Consider the following 26,382-nt stretch of genomic DNA (forward strand, 5'->3'; position numbering starts at 1 on the left):
TGATCCACAACCCTCGTCTTTGAGTTATTGTTAAGGCTGGCACCGTTGAGTTTCTGGTCAGTAATAACCCATAATATTGATGGTAGGTGGAGGACTCATTGATAGCGATGTCATGAAATTTTGAGGTAGCTAGATTCTTTCTTCATTAAAATGGTAATTGCCTGCTATTTTTCTATATAAAAAGTGCTGCTTGCCACTTTTCAGACCATTCCAAAATGCTTTCTAGGTCTTGCTACATGCAGGCGCAAACTTGTTAATTTGCCAAGTTGCAAAATTCTGACCTTGAAGGGAACAGACTGCACATGATGTTCTAAACAATACAAATGGAATTTAAAGTGATAAGGATCAGCAAAGTATGGAAACAGAGCCCAAATCTATCAATGGTAAACCATTAGAGACATGGGTTAAAAAGAATCTTCAAGAATATAAAATCAGTAATCCTAATAATATCCACTTGATTTTGTTTATACCTATTGTACATGTCAAAAGCAACTGGAGAAGATAACATTAAAACTTTAGTTGCTATAAATATTTTTATCATAACAATGTCAGCAAGATTAGAATTCTGTTTGAAGACATAGCAAAATCCTTCAAAAGTAGCTCAAAAAAATGGTCACAGACTTGCACTTAAAATGGCCTTCAGCTAGATTAAGGTTTACACAGGAATTAAGATCACTCACATGAATTCACACGCCAAAGTGAACCTTCCACAAAGAGGAAATAAACATCATCAATCACAGTGATTGAAACAAAAAATTGCTGTGTTACCTTCAAACACCAAACGAGATCAACTATCTCAGGCTATCGCTGCCTCTTTGGTCCCTTTGTAAAAATTTACAAAGCAGTGTGAACACTAAATTTAAAAAAAAAGCACTGACAATGCATCACCCTCAAAACCAATCTAATACATAGTTATACAAGACAGGCTTGAAGAAGCACTTACCCTATAGCCTTCAAGGTCACGCATTTGGATTTGGAGAAGAGAAAGGTCTCTTAAAATCTGAAGATTGTCTTTATCCCACTTGAGAGCATTCCGGTAGCATTTGATGGCTTCATCATATTTTTTGTCTGATCTTTGAAGGAGACCATACACATGCCAACCTGGTTCAATGTCAAGAAAAATAACATGCACATTTCCAGAAGTTACTGCTTTGCTATTTGGTTCAATAAGCATTTCAGCCACAGGATCTTTTTTCAAGTTTTAAAACTTAACAGTAAAGACAATACATACATTACAAAATTGCTTAAAAAATTGCACTTAAAGGAGTTGATGTGAACAAATAAAACTGCATCCTATTCTTGAACAGAGACACTGAATAGGACAAAAGGATTGTGACTGGTTTGATAATCTCAATTGAATTCAACAATTTGAAATGATCAAAAACTGAACTGGTCATAATGATTTATATTTATCAGCAGTTACTGCAATCACATGAGCATGTGGCAAGTAAATATTTGGAACAAACCACCAGCTCAGTCCCCTAATTCAAGTTTCCCTGGGTGTAATAGTATGTGAAGAGGCATGATGTTAAAGCAGTCAGAATACGAATGAGAGCAATCATTTTCTTGTCATTAGTGCTTCATATTAATTCCTTAATTATTAAGCACTAATGACAAGAGAATGATTGCTTTGCAATGGTGTTATTTTGGAATTTGTAACATTGTGAGAATACACACCAAACTCATATTCTCAGAACTAAAACTCGAGTGACTTCTAAAAACATATTTTTTTTACAGCCCAAAAGTACTTCAAAGCATAGAAATAGGGGGAGAGGGAGAATGAATTTTCAAGCAATGTCAAGGTTCTCTTGCAATATGGTTGTCAGAATTGGTTTGGGTGGAGGGAGCAATCCTGACAACCATATTGCAAGGAGAACCTTAACTTTCTCATGTGGAATTCATAGGCAGCTCCACCAGAAAAAAAGTCACATAGTTCTTGGGCTGATATACTTAATTTTGCGTGGGTAAACAATATGAATATGTACCCAATCTAAAAGTTATACCATTTCTTGAATAAATTAATTTCAAAAAGGATACAGACATGACTCTTCAGATCATTTCGAAGGCCACGTCGCACATACTCGTATGCTTCTTCTTTCTTTCCCAAACAGTTTAGAGTCAAGCCTTTCATTGCGAGGGTCTCTATAAAACAGTTTTTTTTAACACTTTAATAATACATGTGTACCCAGAACCAGTGAATTATTTTTCCACAACTTGTGTCCAAACAAATTGCAACCTTAGTTGATCCTTCTTAAGCTTTAAAATTCATTCCTACATGATTTTAAAATATGAATATCAATTTTTCATCTGTGTTTCCACCTCATGAAGTCGGGCACGATCAGCGCAGAAATATCAAGGGAACAAAAATACAAGCAGAATACTTGATCAAATCTAATCAGAATTTTAGCCATCCAAAGACAATTAGAATGATTATTAATTTTAATCAGAGTTCATTTTATGTTGAAGAACCTTCCTTCAAGTGGTAATTGCTCACTTCAAACTGTGTAATCTTGTTAAAATCAAATAAACCACGATTAAATAATTAGCTATCATTTAAACATTTTTAAATTATTCACAGCCAGAGGAATATACAATCTCAAAATGGGCAAGTAAAATAAAACTGTAAATTCCATGTGAGCACTTTCATTTTTCTAAGCTCCTTCATTAAATTCAGTGTTGCATAAGACACCAGTGTCTTCATCCATTTGCTTACACTAGATACGATGCTCACCCAACAATGGTCAAAGCAATTACATTTATTTGTACATGATATGATCAATTTACTTCTCTGCATAGCCAAGGATCACCCATGAATACTACATTTGGGCAGGGTGTAAATTCTATGTAGATCACCTGTACAAGGACTATTCAAGTGAAAAAGGGAGAATATTTTGTCTTTTATGATATACAAAATTAATCTGGCTTGTGCGGTTTCACAAACAAATCTTGGTAAATGGCTTGACACAGCAACATTATCTTTAACTACCAATGTGGGCAGTATGGAGAACGTTTAATTCTATATTGCTTGCCACTTTACATGTCAAGTTGTAAGGGAATCCTACACAAAATCTTAAGGCAACTTCTGGATTCCACTTTCTTCTTTGGCTTGGCTTCGCGGACGAAGATTTAAGGAGGGGGTAAAAGTCCACGTCAGCTGCAGGCTCGTTTGTGGCTGACAAGTCCGATGCGGGACAGGCAGACACGGTTGCAGCGGCTGCAGGGGAAAATTGGTTGGTTGGGGTTGGGTGTTGGGTTTTTCCTCCTTTGTCTTTTGTCAGTGAGGTGGGCTCTGCGGTCTTCTTCAAAGGAGGTTGCTGCCCGCCAAACTGTGAGGCGCCAAGATGCACGGTTTGAGGCGATATCAGCCCACTGGCGGTGGTCAATGTGGCAGGCACCAAGAGATTTCTTTAGGCAGTCCTTGTACCTTTTCTTTGGTGCACCTCTGTCACGGTGGCCAGTGGAGAGCTCGCCATATAACACGATCTTGGGAAGGCGATGGTCCTCCATTCTGGAGACGTGACCCATCCAGCGCAGCTGGATCTTCAGCAGCGTGGACTCGATGCTGTCGACCTGTGCCATCTCGAGTACTTCGACGTTAGGGATGAAAGCGCTCCAATGGATGTTGAGGATGGAGCGGAGACAACGCTGGTGGAAGCGTTCTAGGAGCCGTAGGTGATGCCGGTAGAGGACCCATGATTCGGAGCCGAACAGGAGTGTGGGTATGACAACGGCTCTGTATACGCTTATCTTTGTGAGGTTTTTCAGTTGGTTGTTTTTCCAGACTCTTTTGTGTAGTCTTCCAAAGGCGCTATTTGCCTTGGCGAGTCTGTTGTCTATCTCATTGTCGATCCTTGCATCTGATGAAATGGTGCAGCTCAGATAGGTAAACTGGTTGACCGTTTTGAGTTTTGTGTGCCCGATGGAGATGTGGGGGGGCTGGTAGTCATGGTGGGGAGCTGGCTGATGGAGGGGATTCCACTTTAAAAGACTAAGAATTGATGTAGAGTAACAAAACATATTACATTTTGGTACAAATAATGAGGAGAGTCATTATCGTCTATGCTGTTGTATAGGACAACTCTGTATAGGACAACCCTGAGAATTTCGATCTAAAATCTTGGTTTTGAGTGATACCCTTTGTTCAAAACACCCCCCAAAAAAATCTGGCACTTACTGTTGACCAGTGGATGCTGATAAAAAGTAAATCACAATAATTTAATAACAAATTATCATTTAAAGGTTTAAATTTTATTTGGATATTTTAAAATAAACCACTGTCAGCTCCTGTAACAGGCCATTTAAACGGCAGTTGGACCAGATGCATGGACCTTGTAGAGGAGCACTGAGAGTTCACAAATAACTAATGGTATTGAGACCTCATCTTCAAGAATTTTAGACCTTTTGAAAAGGGTAATCCCTGATTTTGAAAAGGGTAATCCCTGATTTTAAGACGAAAATTTAAAGTTTTCAGGATTGTCCTAATCAACAGCATATACAGCACGTAAAAGAGATGCAGGAGCAGAGAGCACACAAAGAAAAAAAGCAAAAATGAATGAAAATGGCAGGGCAAGTTGAGTTGGTCATTCGGACACAGTCCTGGACACAGACACAGTATAAAACTAGAAAACTATGCTGAACCTTCATGAAACATTGGTTTGGCCTTAACCTTCAATTTTGTCACCACATTAAGGGAAGAATATGAAGACATTATAGCCTATCCAGACAAGATTTATGAGCACAATTCCTGGTATGAGGGAAAAGTGAAAACAGAATGCTGGAGAAACTCAGCAGGTCAGTGTATTTTGTGTTGCAAAGTTAAAGATACATAACCAATGTTTCGGGCTTGAGCCCTTCATCAAGGTATGGAAAGATATCAGCAGGCACCCAAAAAAAAATGGGAGGAGGGGAAGGGTGGGGAGAGGAGCATAGTCCCAAAGGCAGGAGGGATGGCTCAGTGAATGGAGAGGGAAAGGGATAGAGAGCTGAGGGAAATAGGTCAAGGGGAAGGGAAGGGAGGGAGAATGGAGAATAGGTTAGCAGAAACCAGAGAAGTCGATGTCAATGGCATCTGGCTGGAGTGTGCCCAGGTGGAAAATCAAGTGTTTTCCCTCCAATTTACAGGTGGTCTTGGTGGAATAGTACACGAAGCCATGGACAGACACATGAGTACGGGAGTGGGATGCAGAATTGAAATGGTGAGATCCCAGTCACTGATGTGGACAGAACAAAGGTGCTCAGTGAAGCGATCTCCCGGGACCAGGTTATGAAGGACTAGAGTTACAGAATGGATGGAGGCTGCAACTGCTTTAAGGTTGAGAAAAGAACTCAGAAAATTGTGAAGGATTTTTACAGTTAATAGTGGAAGGCTGCTCACTTTTATAGAGATCAAGGAGTTCAAATTACAGGAATGATACAGATGAAAAGAGAATCAAGAGAACATGACAAAATGCTTTTATTAAAATGCAGCACGTGATTGAATATGGATTTCATTGCCTACATGTGGTGCCTTCAAGACACAATTGGATAAGTGCATGGTGAAGAAAAGTTTGAAAAGCTACAGAGAATGGAACTTAAAAGTTGCTCCAGTACAGGCACAATAGGCCAGCAAGCTTCTTCTTGTGTTTCAACGATTCTAGGATTTTGAGTTGTAAATAAGGTTAACAGAGCTTAGCATAAAAAAAATCAAAACACTGCATTGCTTCAATCACAAACACCACTGACTTTCTTCCCATACATGTAACTAAATGTTAAAAAGAACAATTTTCACAGAGGTCTGTAATTCAAAAAGATGACAAAAAGCTAAGGAAATTTACCAAACTTCATGGAGATAAGATTATTCAAAATCTAAAACTATGAAACGTACATGTCAACCTTCTCCTCCCAAATCACTCCATGAACACGGCATTATTGACAATTACAATTGTAATTTTGCATCATAACCCAACAACCAAATAACAAACATTAAGTAATATCGACAATGATTAAAAAAAACCTTGCAATAAAGTAGATTAGCAAAAAAGCAAAAGATTAGCAAATAAAGTAGATCTGGGCTAGGATTAGCAAAAAGAAAAAAAAAATCAACGGAAAAGTTATAAATGATAAAGCTAATTTACCTCCATGTTCTGCGTATTTTGGATTGCTAAGGATTTGTTTGCAGAACTTCAACCCATGTCTGTACTGTTTGTGTTCATAGCATTTCTGTGAAGAGGGGATAGAGAGGAAGGAAATATCAATTAGAAAATACAAAAACTAGTAGCATAATATTGATGCAAATCTTTGAGACAACACAGCCACAATATCATCCTCCCCAAAACAATGGTTGTTACACCAAAATTCTTGGAAACCAGTCATCTTTCTCAAGCTACATCTGAAAATTGATATCTACTGCTGAATAATGCTCAAACTGTATGATCCATTTTGAAATAACCATATAACAATTACAGCACGGAAACAGGCCAATTTGGCCCTTCTAGTCCACACTGATAATATGAAATAGCAAACATTGAGCAATCACACAAGGACAAGATGGGAGGGATTGAAAGAAAGAAACCAACCTAGAAGGACACTAACTCGGACGGACTTGTGGAATAAAGAGTTAAATAGAACAAGTTTTATCATCAGAGCCCACATATGATTTCCTGCCCTCTCCTGCAAACCTGAATTTGTGGTTTGGAGTGGACCCAGATTTTTGCAGATTTTGGAACGGTGCAGGAAATACAGGGTTGTAGTTATGGGTGATTTGAACTTTCCTGATATTGACTGGCACCTACTGACTATAAGAGGGATAGATGGGGCTGAATTTGTACTAGGATTCCTGACAATGTGTGGACCGGCCGACTAGAGGAGAGGCCACACTGGATCTGGTTCTGGAGTATGAACCTCATCAGGTAGTGGACCATTTTGGTGAGAGTGATTACAACTCATGTAGCTTCAACATAGCTATGAAAAAGGATAAATATGTCAAAATGGGAAGTGCTTAACTGGGGAAGGGCTAATTATGAAGGGACAAGGCAGGAACTTGCGAGAATAAACTGGAAACAGATGTTTAAGGGTGAAAGCTCAGAAGTAATGTGGAGGAAGTTTAGGGGCCACTTGTGCAGGGTTTAAGATAGCTGTGTTCCACTGGGACAAGGAAAAGATGGTAGGAAAAGGGAACCATGGTTGATGAAACAGGTCAGGCAAGAAGAAGGAAGCGGACATTAAGTTTAAAAAGCAGGAAACAGGAAGGGATCATGAAAAGTATATAGTAGCCAGGAAGGAACTTGAGAAAGGACTTAAGAGAGCTTGAAGGGAAAATTAGAAGGCCTTGGCATGTAGAATTAAGGAGAATACCATGGCATTCTATGCATATGTGAAGAATAGAAAAATGATGAGAATGAAGGTGGAGCAACTAAAGGATAAAGGAGGCAACATGTGCCAAGAGGAGGTTGGGGAGGTCCTAAATGAACATTTTGCAACAGTATTCACAAGAGAAAAAGACCTTTATCTCAGTGAGGTGGAAATTGAACAAGCCTGTGCACTGGGCAATGTGGAAATTGAAGTGGAAGTGTTGGATTGTAGCAGGGTCGCTCCTGGGCTGTAGCTCAAAACTTGCAGAGGAAAGAAAACACGTACGGCAGTAGAGTGTATTCAACACAGTTTATTCAGGGGCAGCTCTGCCTTTTATAGTGAGCTCAGCTGCATCACTGTTCTATAGGCGGGCGATGGAAACCGGCGGCTCAGCCCCCCATGCGAGGTCTTGCCGGTCGCCGCGCTTGACGACATTTCCAGTGTTGGCCTGAGGCATGGGCCACTACAGGGATCTTCTTAAAAACATCAAGATTGATAAGTCCCCGAGGCCACACACAATATACCCCAGGCAACTGTGGAAAGTGAAAAGAGATGGTTGGAGCAGTGGCTATGAACTTAGAATGCTCTTTCGCCGCAGGGGAAGTGCTAGAGGTTTGGAGAATGGCAAATGTTTAAAAAGGTAATAGGGAGAATCATTGGAATTTTAGACTGGTGAGTCTTATGCCAGTGGTGTTCAACTAATGGCGCGGATTCTTAAAGATAAGAACTATGAGCATTTGGAGAAGTACAGTGTACTTAATGATAGTCAGCATGGCTCTGTGAAGGGAAGGCGTGCCTCATAAGTCTAAATGAGTTTTCTGAGGCGATAACAAAAGGAGTTGATGAGGGTAGGGCGGTAGATGTGGTTTGCGTGGATTTTAGAAAGGCATTTGACAAGGACCCCAAGAGAGACTCATCTAGAAAATCATGAGGCTCGGGATCAACAAAACCTTGGCTGTGTGGATAAAAAAATTGGTTTGTAGGAAGAAAGCAGAGAGTAGTAGTGGAAGGAAAGTATCCTGCCTGGAGGTCATAACCAGTGGAGTGCCACAAGGATCTCTTCTGGGACTCCTGCTCTTTGTGATATTTTATAAATGACCTGGATGAAGAGGTAGAATGATGGGTCAGTAAGTTTGCAGATTACACAAAGGTTGGAGGAATTGTGGATGGAGCTGAAGGTTGTCAAAGGTTACAAGAGGATATAGGCAGGATCGGGATACAGAGTTGGGAAGAAAAGTGGCAGATGGATTTTAATCCAGATAAGTGTGAGGTGATACATTTTTGAAGTACAAACCAGAAGGCTGAACATAGGGTTAATGGTAGGTTACTCAAGAGTGTGGATGAGCAGAGAGACCTTGGGTTTCAAATCTATACATCCCTCAAGGTTGCCCCCAGGTTGATAGAATAGTTAACTAGGCCTAAGGGATGCTGGGATTCATTAATAGGGGGAATGAATTCAGGGGAGGCCATGATGCAACTCTACAAATCTCTGGTGAGACCATATTTAGAGTATTGTGTTCAATTCGGAGTCACTTCATTATAGGAAGGATGTGGAAGCTATTGAGGGTGTGCAGAGGAGATTTACCAGGATGATGCCTGGATTGGGAAACAAGTCTTATAAAGCAAAGTTAGCAGAGCTGGGACTTTTCTATTTGGAACATTGAAGGATGAGAGGAGACTTGATAGAGGTCTACAAGTTTATGAGAGGGATAGATAGATAGGGTGGACATCCAGCCCCTTTTTCTTATGACAGGATCAGCAAACATCAGAGGACACATGTACAAAGTTAAGGGAGGGAAGTTTAGGGGAGATATCAGGGGAAATATTTTTTACACAGAGTTGTGGGTGCCTGGAATGCCTTGCCAGGGATGGTGGTGGAGGCTGAAATATTGTGGGGGCATTTAAGAGATTCTTAGTCATGCACATTGATGAAAGAAAAAGAGGGTTATGGGGTAGGGAAGGTTTAGTACTTATTTTAGGAAGGAATATATGGGTTGGCACAACATTGAGGGCCAAAGGGCCTGTACTGTGCTGTATCCTTCTATGTCCTATGACCCAGCATGTCCCCACTGCCCAGTTCCTGCAACACTCAAGCACATGTTGGTTGGGTGCAATGGCAGACACCCTCCCATGCCTAATATCTTTCATTTGGGAGGGAATAAGTCACAGGACCCACTCCTCCTCACTCTGAAACATAGGCCAACTGAACACAGCCAGAGATTGGAAATTGCTTGTGGGCCTCAGCCAGTGACTCACTTTCCACCGGAAGTTGCCACCCCAACTTGAGACCAGATCTGGTCCAGCTCTCAGCAGATAATCTTCATTATTGAGCTGACAGTTCCTTGGGAGAGGCCCAAGAAAGGAAGACACTCTCTATACTAAACTTACCGCTGAAGAGCGAGGCTGGAAAGCTAGGGTACACCCGGTTGCAATCACTTGTAGAGGATTTGTTGCTGAATTCACGACCAAGCTTCTAAGGGAAGTAGGACCTCAGGGCAGGCCCTCAGAAAGGCAATTAAATCCCTATCCAACTCAGCTGAAATGAGCAGTCACTAGCTCTGGCTGAAAAGGAGGGATTACATGAGACACAATGATCAGCCTGCAGTGGGCCTGTCTTGGCAGAGGGTGTCTTGTATTTAAAAGGCTGAAACACCCAATGATACTTGGGAATAGAACTAAAGATATGTCCCGTACCAATTAATATTCCCTAGAGGTCATCTTCCATTATTGTAATTGAGGCAACCTACCGTACTAACTACAAGTGGATTAATCTAACCAATACTAAAATGTCAGGATTGTAACACCTTGTCCTACAGTATACATCAATCTGAAAACTGCTTTTCAATTGGAAACACGTTTCCTCAAATTTGTTTGAACCCCTTGAAAAAAGCCTCGTTCTGCAAATTTTGCTGATTCAGATATTAGCTTCCCAAATCCAGCTAATCACTCATGTTCAAGCCAAATCTTCTGCCCAAGATTGCATCTCATTCACTTTTAAATATCCATCTTTGCAGGTCTAATATCAAAACTGTACAATTGAAATTATGCAAAGGGCATTGGCTCATGATTTTGCCAACATTTTTTTGCTTTGTATTGATCTGAAACTAGTCCAGTGAAAAGAAAACTGCCTTCTGCTTCAATTCCAATATTATAATCTTGAATTCACTCCATCAATAATCCTTTCTTCCAAGGCTACGAATCATTATCCAGTTATATCTTTATTCACTCCACTGCTCTAGATATTTACATGATCTTGACAAAAGATTTTTTTTCATGACTGCAAAATTAAATAAATTTAGACAAAAACCCACCAATTCATCAAGCCTGTCCCACTCCAATATGCTCCAACTCAAATGCACCAAAAATTCTATCCTCCAATTATGCAACACTTTCAAAAAGAAAATTAACATAAAATGCCTGAGGCAAATTTGAGAAAAATTCTGGGAAATCCATCTCTTCAAGTCAATCAAAAATACAGCAAATCATATTTTGCTCTGGTGAAAAAAGAGCTATAGCATTGGCAATGGTGTGCACAAGTTTGTTATTGCTGATTCAGCAGTCACAGTTCCACCCTTCTATAAAAGAACACACTGCCTTAGAATATAGTTGAAAGTGGGTGCTGACAGCATTTACGTAGTGTCTAAATGAACACTTGAATCACTTGGGCATAAAGGGCTATAGAGCAAGTTTTGAGGATAGAGATATTGTGGCAGTGCCTACTGACTAGCACAAACAAACTGGCCCTAATGGCTTTTTTTCCGTGATGTGGAATCAATGGATATAAAAAAATCTACAACTCCAATTATCCGAAATTGGATTCTCCGAAATCCCTATTTATCTGGAATTTATAAAAAAATTTGGATAAATGAGGATATCCGAAACAAATCAGAAATCATCGTTTCCAAAATTTTTTCAGAGCCAAACTGACCTCACAGGTTGGAAAAAAAACGAACTCGACATGAAATTAGAGACACGATTGTCCTCGTTTCAGGTAACTCCCTCCCCTCTCTCTTTCTATTTATTCTTTACCTTCCCCTATTGACTTTTCTCTCAAACTGTGGGCCACCATCTCCCAGCTGCAAGCAGTCAGAAGAACCCCCTGTCCTGGCATCATCGAAGAGAGCAGCCTCTCACGCAGGTTCAGGACCTTGGGCTCAGTGGTGTTCCCTCCCCTTCCCTCTCTCCTCGGCTCATCGAAACTCCTGATGCCGACACCAAACCCTCCTCTTGGTCTACTATCACACATGTGACTCCCTGCTAGGGGAGGATTCTCAGACTCAGGAATCGAGAACTCTGGTGACCAGGGCTTGCCAACTCACCTGTGAGTGTTCCACCAGCCCAGGAAGCCTCCCTGAGGATCAGCGGCAGTGGTGGGATCACATCAGGGATTGGTGGCGGCAGTTGGGAGGTTTCAGTGATCAATGTCAGTGTTGTGGCCAGACTTTTTTTTTGGGTGAGAATTAAACATTTTAATGCTTAAAAAGACTTATTGTCTGTTAGAAACATAGAAAATAGATGCAGGAGTAGGCCATTTGGCCCTTCAAGCCTACACTGCCATTCATTTTGATCATGTCTTCTCCCCATACCCCTTGATCCCTTTAGCCACAAGGGCCAAATCTAATTCCCTCTTAAATATAGATAAGGAACGGGCTTCAACTACTTCCTGTGGCAAAGAATTCTACAGATTCGCCACTCTTAGAGAGTTTTTTTTCTCATCTCAGTCCTAAGACTTCCTTCTTATCCTTAAACTGTGACCCCCTGGTTCTGGTTTTCCCCAACATCTAGCATGTCCAATCCCTTAAGAATTTTACATGTTTCTTTCAGATCCCCCCCTCAATCTTCTAAATTCCAGCGAGTACAAGATGAGTCAATCCAGCCTTTCTTCATATGCAAGTCCTGCCATCCCCGGTATCAATATAGTGAACCATCTTTGCACACCCTTTATGGCCAGGATGTCTTTCCTCAGATAAGGAGACCAAAACTGTACACAATACTCTAGGTGTGGACTCACCAAGGCTCTGTACAGCTTCAGTAGAACCTCTCTGCTCCTGTACTCGAATCTTCTTGCTATGAATGCCAACATACCATTCACTTTCCTCACTTCCAGCTGTATCTATATGCCCACTTTCAATGACTGGTGCATAGCGACACTCAGGTCTCATTGCATCTCTCCTTTTCCTAATAATCTTCTCTCCTGTTCTTGCCTCCGAAGTGGATAACCTCACATTTATCCACATTATATTGCATCTGCCATGCATTGGCCCATTCACCCAACTTGTCCAAGTCACCCTGTATCCTTTTGGCATCCACCACACCCTGCCACCCAGCTTCGTGTCGTCTGAAAACTTGGAGATGCTGTTTTCTATTCCCTCATCTAAGTCATTGATATATATTGAAAATAACTGTGGTCCTAGCACTGAGCCTTGCGGCACCCCACTAGTCATTGGCTGCCATTCTGAAAAGAGCTCATTTATTCCTGTGCAGAACCTTATCAAAAGCCTTTTGAAAGTCCAGATATATCACATCCATTGGTTCTCCCCTATCCATTCTACTAGTTACATCCTTGAAGGATTCTATAAGATTCGTCAGACATGATTTTCCTTTCATAAAATCATGCTGACTCTGTCCGATGATATCACTACTTGCCAAATGTGCCGCAATTGCATCTTTAATAACTGACTCTAGCATTTTCCCCACTACCAATGTCAGGTTAACTGGTCTAGTTTCCTGTTTTCTCTCCCTCCCTTCTTAAAAAGTGGGGTTACGTTTGCCACCCTCTTATTAGGAACTAATTCAGAATCTAAAGAGGTTTGATAAAATATCACTAATGCATCCACTATTTCTTCAGCTACTTCATTAAGCACTCTGGGATGCAGACTATCCGGCCCTGGGGATTTATCTGCCTTTAATCTCTTCAATTTACCTAACACAACCTCTTGACTTTATTTCCTTCAGTCCTTCCCTCACATTAGATCCTCGGTCCCCTAAAATTTCCTGAAAATTATTTGTTTTCCTCAGTGAAGACAGAACTAAAGTAGTAATTCAATTGGTTTGCCATGTCCTTGTTCCCCATGATCAATTCACCTCTTTCTGACTGTAATGGACCCACATTTGTCTTAACTAATCTCTTTCTCTTTACATATTTATAAAAGTTGTTTAAACATTGATACAAGAGATTTGGTGTTGCTACTGGGCCTTTTTTTTGCCTGGTATCGACCATTTCAGATAATCAGAGTTGTACTGTATTTACAAACTATCCCAATAAAACTAATCAGATCTAATTGAATTTTAGAATATACTAATCTTATTTACTAAACTATCTGGCACTGGAAATCTAATTTGATGTATTATAATTTCCCACATTAATATTTCTAAGAAGCCTTAAAATATTTGTAAAAACTGTGATGTTTAAATATATAGCCTAAACAAATGATATGTCTACAGAGAAATCAGATGTCGTTCTTTGGGTATTGTACTAAAATGCTGACCTAGTTGTGCGGATACAAACGGAAAGTTATGACATTGTGGCCATCAACAAAACATGGCTGAATGAGGGATGTGATTAGGAACTGAATGTGCAGGGTTACACCTTGTATAGGAAAGATAGGCAGGTAGGAGGAGGGGGTTGGCGTGGACCTGATGGTAAACAATGTTATTAAATCACTTGAAAGAAGGGACATAGGGACAGAAATTGCAGAATCTTTATTGTTTGAAGTAAGAAATGGCAAGGGTAAAAAGCCCTTACCAGCTGTAATATACAGGCCCCCAAACACCAGTCGGGATGTGGACTGCAAGATGCAGCTGGATTTAGATAAAGTGTGTCAGAAGGAGAATGTCCAGATAATTATGGGAGATTTTAATATGAAAAGGGGTTGGAATGTCAGGAAGGTACAGGGTCTCAGGAGAAAGTTTACAGAATACCTAAAGGATGGCTTTTTGGAACAGCTGGTCAATCAACCCACCAGAGGATCAGGTTTTGGATTGGGTGATGTGTAATGAACCGGTGGTGATTAGGGATTTAAAGGTTGTGGAGCCCTTATAAAGTAGTGATCACAACATGATAGAGTTCAGCTTCCAATGTGAAATGGGAAAAATGATATCAGGTGTCAATATTTTAGTGGAACAAAGGGAATTACAGTGGTATGAGAAAGGAACTGGACCAAGTTGACTGGAAAAGTAAGCTAGATGGGGGAAGATGGCAGAACAGAATTGGTTGATATTTCGACAATAAAGAAAGCACAGGATAGATATATTCCAAGGGAAAGGAAAATTATGAATGGTAAAATGATGCAGATGTGGCTAACAAGAGAGGTTAAAGCTAAAACAAAAGCAAAAGAGACTGGAAAAGCAGAGGGCTGGGAAATTTTTAAAAACTTAGACAAAAAAAGTCATTAGGAAAGAAGAATTATGAAAGGAAATTGGCTAATAACATACAAAAGAGTTCTTCAAATATATAAAAAGTAAAAGAGAGACAAGGTAGATATAGGGCCGATTGGAAATGAAGCTGGAGAAATTATAATGGGTAACAAGGAGATGGCAGAGGAACTAAATGGACATTTTGCATCAGTCTTCACTGTGGACATTAGCAATATACCTGATATTCAAAGGTCTCCATGAATAGAATTAAGTACACTCAGGATTAAAAGAAAGAAAGTGCTTAGTAAGCTGATTGGTCTAAAAGTAGATAAGTCTCTGGGACCGGATGAGGTGGACCCATGGGTTCTGAAGGAGGTGGCCTTGGAGATTATAGAGGCATTGGAATAGATTTTCCAGAAATCAATAGACTCAGGCATGGTTCCCAAGGATTGGAAGGTCGCAAATGTAGTTCTGCTAATATTTAAGAAAGGAGGGAGGCAGAAAAAAAGGAAATTATAGGCCTATTAGTCTGACTTCGGTAGTTGGAAAGATGTTGGAATTGATCCTTGAGGACAAGGTTATGGAATACTTCAAGATGCATGGCATGATCGGTCCAAGCCAGCATGGTTTCATGAGGGAAGATCCTGCCTAACCAACCTAATGGGATTTTTTGAGGAAATCTCAAATAGGGTGGACAAGGGAGAGGCTGTGGATGTCGTGTATTTGGATTTTCAAAAGGCTTTTGATAAGATTCCACATAAGAGGCAGTTTAATAAGATAGAGAACATGGAATTACCGGAAAAATAATACATTGGGGAGAGCATTGGCTGAAGCAAAGGGTGGGAATAAAGGGATCCTATTCTGGTTGGTTGCCTGTTACTAGTGGTGTTCCTCAAGGGTCAGTGTTGGGGCCACTTTTTACAATGTAGATTGATGATTTAGATTGTGGATTAAATGGTTTTGTGGCTAAGTTTGCAGATGACACCAAGATTAGGTGGTAGAGTACGTAATGTAGAAGAAATCGAAAGCTTGCAGAGAGACTTAAACAGCTTAGGAGAATGGGCAAAGAAATGGCAGATGAGATATAATGTTGAGAAATGTACAGTTGTGCATTTTGGTAGAGAAAATAAATGGTCAGATTATTTGAATGGGGAGAAAATTCAAACCTCAGAAGTACAACGGGACTTCGTGCAGGATAACCTGAAAGCTGACCACCAGGTTGGATTGGCAGTAAAGGTGGCAAATGCTAGGTTGGCATTCGTTTCAAAGGGGATTGTGTACAAGAATAAAGGTGTTGATGAGACTTTATGGGGCACTGGTGAGACCTCATTTGGAGTGTACTGTGTGCAGTTTTGGGCCCCTTATCTTAGAAATATAGCAAAGTTGGAAAGGCTACAGAGGCAGTTAAACAGAATGATTCCAGGAATGACAAGGCCAACATATGAGGAACGCCTAATGGCTCTTGGACTCTATTCATTAGAATATGGAAGAATGAGAGGGGATCTCATAAAAACATTTTGAATGATGAATGGATTGGACAGAATAGATGTGAATAAGAGATTTCCCCTGTTGGGTGATTCTAGGACAAGAGGGCAGAGTCTTAGAATTAAAAAGTACCAATTTACAACAGAGATGAGGAGAAATTTCTTTAGCCAGAGGGTAGTGGAATTAGTTGCCACATTCAGCTGGATCATTGGGGGAATTTAAAGGGGAAATTGATAAGTATCTAATTATTGTTTCATGGAATATGGGGACAAGGCTGGAACTTGGAACTAGATGTGAGACCAGTTTAGCTCAGGGAGGTTTCAAGGAGCAGACTCGATGGACCAAATGGCCTGCATCTGTTCCTTCTTCTTGTGATGTCCAGTCTTCATGAACAACACTGCTAAATCTTTAAAAAAACTAATTAAGAGCATTGATTTTGCTTTGTGGAGTGTTGTCTCTGAGGATTCTTTCAGATCACTGGCAGTCAAACCAGTATGATGATATCACAACAGTCATATACTCGGGTCCACGTCAACAGCTGAGTAATTGCAAAACCCAAGCTTTCCTCTCAAAGACCATTGCTTTTGTATGGACCTTTGAGGTTAGCAGCAAGCCAAGTTCCTTTTTCTGTTAATAAAACAATTGAAATAATAGCCACTTTCAGGTGGCCACAAACCCTTACTGTAAAGATGCACAGAATACTCCTGTGTTGTTGTCGGGTGGCCATATGAAACCGGAAAAGCCAGCCAGGAGGGTTACTCACCTAACCCTTCTCAGAGAGGTATAACTAGCTTGCTCAGAGTATCGATTATGGCAGCTGAAAGTGGCCAAGCTGCTAGGGAGTGGGTTGATGATGTCGCAGTGACATCATCAGCCATCGACTCCATGGACAAGGAAGCCAGACTAAAGTAGACTTTTTCAAATTTTATTTCATACCCACTCCCGCTGCTGGTTCCACCCCCACCCCCCCCCAACCCACCGCACCCTCGCCCGCCCGACTCCCGTTGCTGGTTCACCCCCTCCCGCTGCCGGTTTCTCCACCCCCCCCCCACCCTCGCCCACCCTCCATTGCCGCTTCGGGGGTGTGGGGTGGAGGGAGACCGGCAGCGGGAGTTGGGCAGGTGAGGGGGGGTGGGGGTGAACCGGCAGCAGCAATGGGAGTCAGGTGGGTGAGGGGGGGGGTGAAGAGACCGGCAGTGGCAATGGGAGTCAGAAGGGCGGGGGGGGAGGAGACCAGCAGCAGCAACGGGAGTCGGATGGGTGAGGGTAGGAGGGGGAAAGAGGCAGCAGCAATGGGAATCAGGCGGGCGAGGGTGGGAGACCGGCAGCGGGAGTTGTCATGCCTGAGCTGTTTTTCAGGCATGCCTTGATGCGCTGCTATGATGTGAGGTCAGCGCGGGCAGGACTAGACACCTGTCCGGAGTAGCCGGCTTTCGCTGCTAGGCGGCTAGCAGTCAGCTGGCACGTTTAGGTGCCAGAAAGCCATCCATTCCGTGGCCACCTAAACGTGCTAGTTGAACTGCTCTAGCTGCGCCTGCAGGCGCTTAATCTTCTATCAGAACACCTGAAAGCAGCTAATAATTCAGGATTTTTAGGTGCAAATTGTCCAAATGTTTCATTATAATTTAGTAATGTCCAGAATTTAGCAAACTTAAAAATACTCCTCTAATCTGAAGAAATGTATTTTTAAAGTACATTTCACTGAGCATTTTATATTTTCTGCAAAACCTGCCAGTCACAAAGAATGATGCAGGTGAAATTCTAACAAGTTTTAACTCTATGGATTCAAAATGTTCAATCCTGTAGAGCATACATGTAGAGTAATACCTTATTACCTTAATACATTATGAAATGTTGTTAATTAAAACACAAATTAGCAAGAAATTGAAGTATAAATAAGCAGGCACCAGGATTATTTGTTATAATGGTTTATATTTTTATCATGTATGACTGCAATCAGTTATGCCATTATATAGAATTTAACCCAGAATCTGGTTTAGAAAATTTATTTGTGAAGCACACTAATAGAGCGATTCTGCCTTGGAAAAGTTGTTGCTAACAATGGCATTTGATTTAACATTCCATAATTTAAATCCTTGAATTTCATTACATCAGAAAATAATTTTCAACAATGAATGCAAGGAAATTTTTTTGCAATCAAGTTACACAAAATATGCTCTTATCGCTTCCCTCTTTTCCCCCCATCAACTGTCAGCATTCCTCTTAGGTTCCCTGCTGCCTTGTTTCTGAATTTGCACCTTGCTCTTATTTCTCTCCTTCACAAGCCTTCCCGACTACTCCACTTCCCATCTTATGTCCTTCCAATTTCTAGTCTTCTTGTCAAACTCATTTGGTCCATGAGAACCATTTCTTACTCCCATGTGTCTATATTAATTAAATGAATTTTTCCATCTGCATTCCTCCCACATTTCCTATGGTAGCTGATATTGAACATCTCCATTCTTACCTAACAACCCATCTTCATTTACCACCAAAGTCTGCGCTTATTCTCCCTCCCAACCAAAAATATGCCCATCTTTTCAAGTACACCGTTTCTGATCGGACTGTCACATAATGTAAACCAATTCTCTATTGTTTTCAACTAATCCTTGCATCTTTTTGAGTGAGCTAATCATACCACTCTTCTCTGGAGACTACAGAGTCATCTCTTGGGAAGTACAGTAACTAGCACTCAACTTGTTGGTTTAAGTCAAAGGTAGAGTATTAGAGTTATAGAGCAAAGAAGCATCCATTCCAACAATGGCCAACTCCCATTTGCCCACATTGAGCCCATATCCCCCTCAACCTTCCCTATCCAAGTGACTTAAAAGTAACTGCACCTGCCTCCATCACTTTCTCTGGCAACTCATTCCATATACTCACCACCCTGTGTGAAAAAGCTGCACCTTCAGATTCCCTTTCAATCTTCACCTTCTCATCTTAAATCTACACCTTGTTTTAGACTCCCCTACCCTGGGAAACTGTGACCTTTCACCTTATCTATGTCCCTCATGTTTTCATACTGTTTAACAAAGGTCTCCCCTCAGTCTCTTGTGTGTCAAAGAAAAAAAAAGTTCTCATCTATCCAATCTCTCCTTACAACTCAAGCCCTCCAGTCCCAGTAACATCCTCATGAATCATTTATGTTTAATGACATCCTTCCTATGGCAGAACCACACATAATATCCCAAGTGTGGTCTCACTAACACCTTGTCCAGTTGTAATATGATGACCCAATTCTTAGACCCAATACTTTGACCCACAAAGGCAAGCAGACCAAATGCATTCTTCACAAACCACCTCATCCCCACCCTGACCCATCTGTCTCTGTCACTTTCAGGCACCATGTACTTATATCTTTACATTTGTTTCACAATACATGCACTCCCCAAGGTCTTGCCATTTACTGTGCAAGATCTGCACATTTAAACTTCCCAAAATCTAACATCTCACACTTATCCAAGTTAATCCCATCTGCCATTCCTTAGAACACTTCCCCACTTGATGTACATCCTGATTTAGAATCTTCTCTACAATGCTATGATTGTAATAAAAACACAAAAATGCTGGAGGAACTCAGTCAGGCTCAGGCCTGAAATGGTGGTTATTCATCTTAACCTCCTAAAATCACTGTGAGACCTGCTGAGTTCCTCCAGCATTTTTGTTTTTAGAAGAATCTTCACTGTCCACTTTGTACCACCAACTTTGGAGGCATCTACAAACTTACAAGCCATGTCAATGATATTCTCATCCAAATCATTTATGCAAATGACAAATAAGAGCAGATATAGCACACCACTGGTCATAGTCCTCCAATCTAGCAAAACATTCTTTCTTTCCCACCTTTTTTCTGTCAAGATTCCTGACGAAGGGTCGGACGGGAAACATTGCCTTTTACTTCCCATGGATGCTACATGACATGCAGAGTTTCTCCAGCACTAGATTTTGCATTTGACACAAATATCTGGAGATTTTTCTTGTTTAACTTTTTTTTTTAAAAATAGTTAATTTTGCATGGGCACCTGGATTCATAAATTCACTAAAATTTATAATATCAATTTTCATCAGGAATCAGACGCAAGTTTAGTGTAACATTTAACACCACAATATAATAGCACCAGCAACTAGAGTTCGAATCCAGCACTGTACATTCTCTGGTGATCTGCGTGAATTTTCTCCAGGTGCTCCGGTTTCCTCCCACCCTCCAAAAACACACAGGGTTGATAGGCTGATTGGGTGTTATTGGAATGGATGGGTTTCATGGGCCAGAAGGCCCTTTCATGGTGGTGCTGTCAATTAAAAAAAAAATATTTTAAAAATCATGTTAGAGAGTAACCTTTTCATCAAGCAAATAGTGACACCAAAGCACATGCTATCACTGAGTATTTAAAGGGAACAAATTTGTAGTTAAGAAATATTGCGAGCAAGTGTACAAGGGACAGAATGACATGAAATTGGGTCAGATGGCAAAAACAGCTTATGTCAAGGAGAAATACTGGCGCGGACCAATTGGATTAGATGACATTTTGCTGTGGTGCACATTACACTGGACAATAAAGATTTTGATTCCTGAACATTTCTGGGTGTATTTTATGGATTTTAGGCTGCTGATCTCAAAAATCATTTTAATCATCTTCCTATCAGGTATCTTTTTTTAAAGATACAACTTATTTTTGTGATTTCGTGTCATATTTTAAGTCTACGTCAAGCATACAAAACCATAAAGTCATTTTCTGGATTAGCACTTGGACTTCTTCCCTAATTTTAGTATAGTCAGTGAAAATGATAGTGAAAGGTTTCACCAGGACACTGCAACCATGGAAAATCAGTATTAGAGTGACTAGAATCCATCAATGCTGGCCAATTATTGTTGGGACCCTGATAGGAGAGGCATCAGATGGAGTACGAACAAAAATTAGCAACAAAGCATTTTTTTGGTCAGTTGAACTAATGCAATGTATTAGCATCATTATGCAATTAAAAAAGTTAAATTCAAGAAAAGTTCATTTGATTTTTCACCAACTTCCTACATGATATAGCAAATCTGATATTATCTTTGTCTTCAGCTTGAAGTTGTCTATGATCAGGATTTTTTTTCAGGAAACAAACCTTTTGGAAAAAAATTGTCCAGTGATACAATTGTACTATGAATGGATTGCATCTCATGTTTAAAGTACATGGTGTCATGCAAAGAACTACTCAAGTGAAAGAATTGTAGAAGCAAATACAACACATTTGGGGCAGGACAGTTGGTATAGCAGTTAGTGCAACACCATTACAATGTCAGCAATTGAAACCAGGGTTCGAATCCCATGCTGTCTGTAAGTTTATATATTCTCCCTGTGTCTGCTTCCCTCAGGGGTTCCGGTTTCCACCCACCATTCAAAATGTACTGGGGGTGTAGGTTAATTGGGTGTAATTGAGCAGCATGGGCTCATAGGCTGAAATGGCCTGTTATCATGTTTTATGTCCAAAATAAAATTCATGGAGAAGCAGAAAACAAGATTTGAAGACCGAAAGAAAATAAATGTAATGCAAAAACAAGAATGAAAAACTGAAAAGATCCAATGATAAATATATTTAAATGAAGATTTGCAACTTGAACTGTCTGGTTAAAGAATATACAGCCAAGTCTATAATGAAAACTAAAGAGCCTGTAGAAATATTATTATGTGTCTAATCATCACAGATTGATAAATACCCAAGATACAAAGAGATTAAGAATAAATCAAGGGGAGGAACTCTACAACCACAAGATATTTCTAAAATGATAAAACACAATGCAAAAGCCATCGAGACCCAATAGTCCCACCCCAATTGTTAAATTATTTCAATATGACAATGTGCCTCAGGTTTGGAAAACTGCAAAACATCACTCCATTGTTTCAAAAGCATCAAATAACAACAGATAGGTTCATTTAACTAATAAACTACTGGAATTTCATGGACAGTGATTAATCACATAATCTGGTAATGACAGATAATAAAGTTGACTAACTACTGAAACCTGAGATGATTCCCTATACAAAGAGAAGAGGAAAATAATAGAATTCCAAAGATCACCACAGATTAATAAATGGAGAACAGAGTTGGGAGGCAAACAGTTGCTAATGGATTAATAATTGTTTATCTTTGAAACAAAGGAGTTAAAGGGTCTATTCTGATTTCAAGAACATGCCAAATGGTACCATGTAGTAGCCTGCATGTTGTCCAAGCATTAAGGACTGCCTAAAGAAATCTCTTGGTGCCTGCCACATTGACCACCGCCAGTGGGCTGATAACGCCTCAAACCGTGCATCTTGGCGCCTCACAGTTTGGCGGGCAGCAACCTCCTTTGAAGAAGACCGCAGAGCCCACCTCACTGACAAAAGGCAAAGGAGGAAAAACCCAACACACAACCCCAACCAACCAATTTTCCCCTGCAACCGCTGCAACCGTGTCTGCCTGTCCCGCATCAGACTTGTCAGCCACAAACGAGCCTGCAGCTGACGTGGACTTTTTACCCCCTCCATAAATCTTCGTCCGCGAAGCCAAGCCAAAGAAGAAAGACATCATGCAATAATGTGCAAGGAAAAAATTCCTAAAATTAGCCATTCGATGCTATACAGGTTTTCCATTGAATGACTAATTTTATTTGCAAACAGAATTACAATTTCAAAAATGCTCATCACTCATTTTGGATTCGTGAAATATGTACATTTTTTCAAAAAGCAGTCAGAGAGAGCACCAATAAACAAAAACAAATGCAAATGTGCAAAATGAACATTGGCCTTCTATTCAGAGGGTTGAAATGCAAAACTGAGGATGTAATTCTTCTGCCTTATGATTTCTTTTCTAATCCTCTTCAGAAATACTTCAATTACACTGAAATTACTTTTATATAAAGGGTAGTGAAAAACTGGAGTACATTCCATTTTAAAAAAATTATGGATGCTGGTCAAGTTTAAAAAAAATGATTGGAAATAGATTTTCATTTGATAAAACATGACAGGAAAGTAAAAGTTGAAGTTATGGCCTCCATTGCAACCCATTGTCTAAATAGGATTCTTCAAGAACAAATAGCCTTTTCCTACTCTCGTACAAACTTAACAAACAAAACTTGCAGTCTAAAGAATCTTTATTGCATTCCCTCTATGACCAATCATTCCTTTATTAACAGAAACCAAAACTGTACACATGACTTCATGTACAGTCTCATCAATGTACTATATAATCATCACACTTCCTAACTGCTGCATTCAAGCCTTTTGTAACAAAGGTGGCCATATCATTTGCACTAAAATTTGCTTTCATTCATCCACTTCTAAATTTGTTGGAATAGCGATACGATCCAATCTTATCAAGCAACAAATGATCTGTGTTTCTGTTATGTGCACTGGTGGATGAAAATTGTCTACATTAGATTTCACTTGTCATATTCACATTTGCGCAGCATCCACATCTCTGAAGGCAATTTACAATTTCATTATTACAAACCTAATATATTTTTGCATTATCAGCAAACTTGGAATTATGATATTTGGCCCCTTCAGCCACATTATTACCTCCTGAGTATGATCTTAATGAACATCTTCAGAAAACCTAGATAATCCACATCCACAAGTTCTTTCTTTATTATAGCTGTGGAATCCTTAAAGAATTCCAAATTGGTCAAGCATTACTTTCTTATCATAAATTCTGTTGGCTCTGCTCGATCCTATTTTTCTTTTAAGTGTTCTGACAATATAGCCAAATTATTTATACAATTGTTTCTTCTCTCAGTTTCTGCTTTCAGCCATAAAAAATCTTAACTTTTTAAACAGTTATATTTGACATTACAATGTTACTAAATTTCTACTGTCTGGCTACCCATTTCAGGAAGATGAGCAATCACATTCAATGTGAAGGTTTAACCATATCATACATAAATGGTTTCTGCAAATACCCCAAATTTCATTTAAATATTTTTAACAGTGGTACTGGAGTATTCACAAGTTATGTACTAACACTATGTTTAGGCCTATGGGTTATGAGTTCAAGTTCCAACTGCAGAGAATTAAACTTTTTTTGTCAAACTGTAGAAAAGCAGTTCAAAAGAAAGCGAAATTACATTTGCTCTTAAGATGATATATCCCAGATAATATTCTGAAAAACAGAAGTTAATCTTGATGCCATAGCCAAGGTACCCCTCAGCAATTATCACAACCAATATCAGACTCTTATTAATATCCATTAATGTACCTACTTGATTCTCACCTCAGGATCACTGGCATCAACAGTTACCTCAATCACATGAAACACCAATAAAAGTTTGTCACTTTTGGAAGTTTAATAATTTATGGTAGCAAACAATGTGGTAACATTTAAACTCTCACCCCAAACAAGAGACATCCAAATAGTTCCACACAATAAATCACTATGGTAGGGGAAGCTAATGATCAGAATTCTCAGAAACATTATCAAGGCAACACTGCAGAGGGACTGAAAGCAAAATGCTGAATGTATCGATAAATATTTTGAAGAGCAAAAATGCCTTCCAGAAAGGGTTAATCTTGCATCCATATTCATACTATCACAACTTCTTGCATATTTATGTTCACAATTACACATGCCCTACCATTGAATACCCAATAAAAGTAGATTGCAATGTCCTGAGTTTGTTTTTGAATCACAGATTAATCCAGTCTGGCACATTATAAACTGAACACATTTTATTACAAATTCGACTCCAGCATTAATTCTTCTACTTTCCTGGACACAGATTTGATAGAAAATTATTTTATCAACCTACAATCACTCTTAATTGTACTCGCAATTGTAGGACGATGCCTAAATCACTGAATGGTTTCATACAGAGATTGGGAAACCCAATATACACCAGATGACCAGGCCCATCCATCACATTATAGGATTGCACCAAGTTATTTTCATGTTAAAGTAGGGAATCGCCTTCTGTGTAAAACGCGTTTTCCGGTTTCCAGATAATTCATGCAAAACTCAATTTGTAAAACAAACATCAATGACTTTGTAACAAAAGAGATGTTGTGAAGCTTGAACCTCACTAACAAAAAAAAACCAGGGAGTTTACTCTAAACCTCATCCTGGCTCTAATCCAACGCCCAAGCACAGTTCACGTGTTTGGCTTGGCCTGGTGAACCTCCAGGCCCGGTTGAAATGACTGAGACCATGCAGCACGCCCGACTCCCTTGGACATTAATGGCTGAACTCTTCGCGAGGAAACGAGGCGACCCCGTGAGAGATCCCGTCTCGCCAGCGGAGTGGGAGTCGGGGAACGGGAGTTGGTGCACGTGAAAGCGGCCTCCGACCCAGCCGATGGGCAGTTAAGTAAAGAGCCAACACGGAAGGCCGCGGTGTTATGAAGCCAGGGTCGGCAACACACCGACAACATCAGCCGACAGAAATGGAACGAGCGGGAGGATACCATTAAAATGGTGCAAGACTCGCAGTTTCGCTCGAGCAGCGGAGCCGGGGGGCCCCGGGATGGGTGTGAATAACTTATAGCGAGGGGTGGTGAGCACACCGGATCCGATCGCACTCACCAGGATTCGTTTGAAGAGCGCATTCTCCTTGGCTGGCAGCGTTACCGACGGCATGGTTGGCGCTGGGTGCGAGCTCAGCGGCCGGGTCGAATGAGACACGCGTTATCCGGTGTGTGTGTGTGTGTGTTTTTTTCTCTTCCCCCGATCTCCCGGGCCGCCTCGTTCACGCTCCTTCTTACTGTGCTGCCTCCCCACCCTCCCCCCGCCAGCCACTAAGGCCGCAGTGCCTCGGTTCCGCACGCCGACTCGGGCAGACCTCCGCCTTCACGTGCTTTGCTCGCTGCTGCACGAAATTCAAGGAGGAGGAAAGGGGGGAGGGGGTGGGGTGTCGGGGGGGAAAGAGAGAGAGAGGGAAAAAAAAATCAACCAAAATGGCGGGCCGCAGCGAAAGCACAAGCAACGCCGGCTCCCTGTGGGTCATGTATCATGGCGCATGCGCCGCTGCTCCCCTCACGAACCCGCACACCGTCAAGTGACCTCTCGAAGAGACGAGAGTGGAGGATGATGGTATTCAGGAGGATCGTCCCTGGTCATCCGAGATCTCCGACTGGTGAATCTGCAGTGCCAATTTATCTGTTTTGTGTTCAAAAAGCCTTTGTTATTCTGAAATGTTAACCTTTTTCATATTTGAGCTTGGAACTAAATGCAACACGGACACAAATCCAAAACGAAG

The 26,382-nt window shown here is 40.6% G+C and overlaps 1 protein-coding gene across 1 annotated transcript in view; it reads right to left on the reverse strand.

Annotated features, from left to right (window-relative positions):
- The window catches only part of naa15a (N-alpha-acetyltransferase 15, NatA auxiliary subunit a), an 88,730-nt gene extending 62,579 nt beyond the window's left edge, over positions 1-26,151 (reverse strand). The window contains exons 1-4 of the mRNA XM_069925348.1: positions 25,710-26,151; positions 6,114-6,198; positions 2,038-2,142; positions 944-1,101 (exon numbers count right to left, since the gene is read on the reverse strand). Coding sequence (XP_069781449.1) covers positions 944-1,101; positions 2,038-2,142; positions 6,114-6,198; positions 25,710-25,763 — 402 coding nt within the window. The 5' untranslated portion in view covers positions 25,764-26,151. The remainder of the gene's footprint in view (positions 1-943; positions 1,102-2,037; positions 2,143-6,113; positions 6,199-25,709) is intronic.
- Between the last annotated feature and the right edge of the window lie 231 nt (positions 26,152-26,382).

Source organism: Narcine bancroftii, chromosome 3, assembly GCF_036971445.1.
Source record: "Narcine bancroftii isolate sNarBan1 chromosome 3, sNarBan1.hap1, whole genome shotgun sequence".
NCBI classification, from domain to species: domain Eukaryota; kingdom Metazoa; phylum Chordata; class Chondrichthyes; order Torpediniformes; family Narcinidae; genus Narcine; species Narcine bancroftii.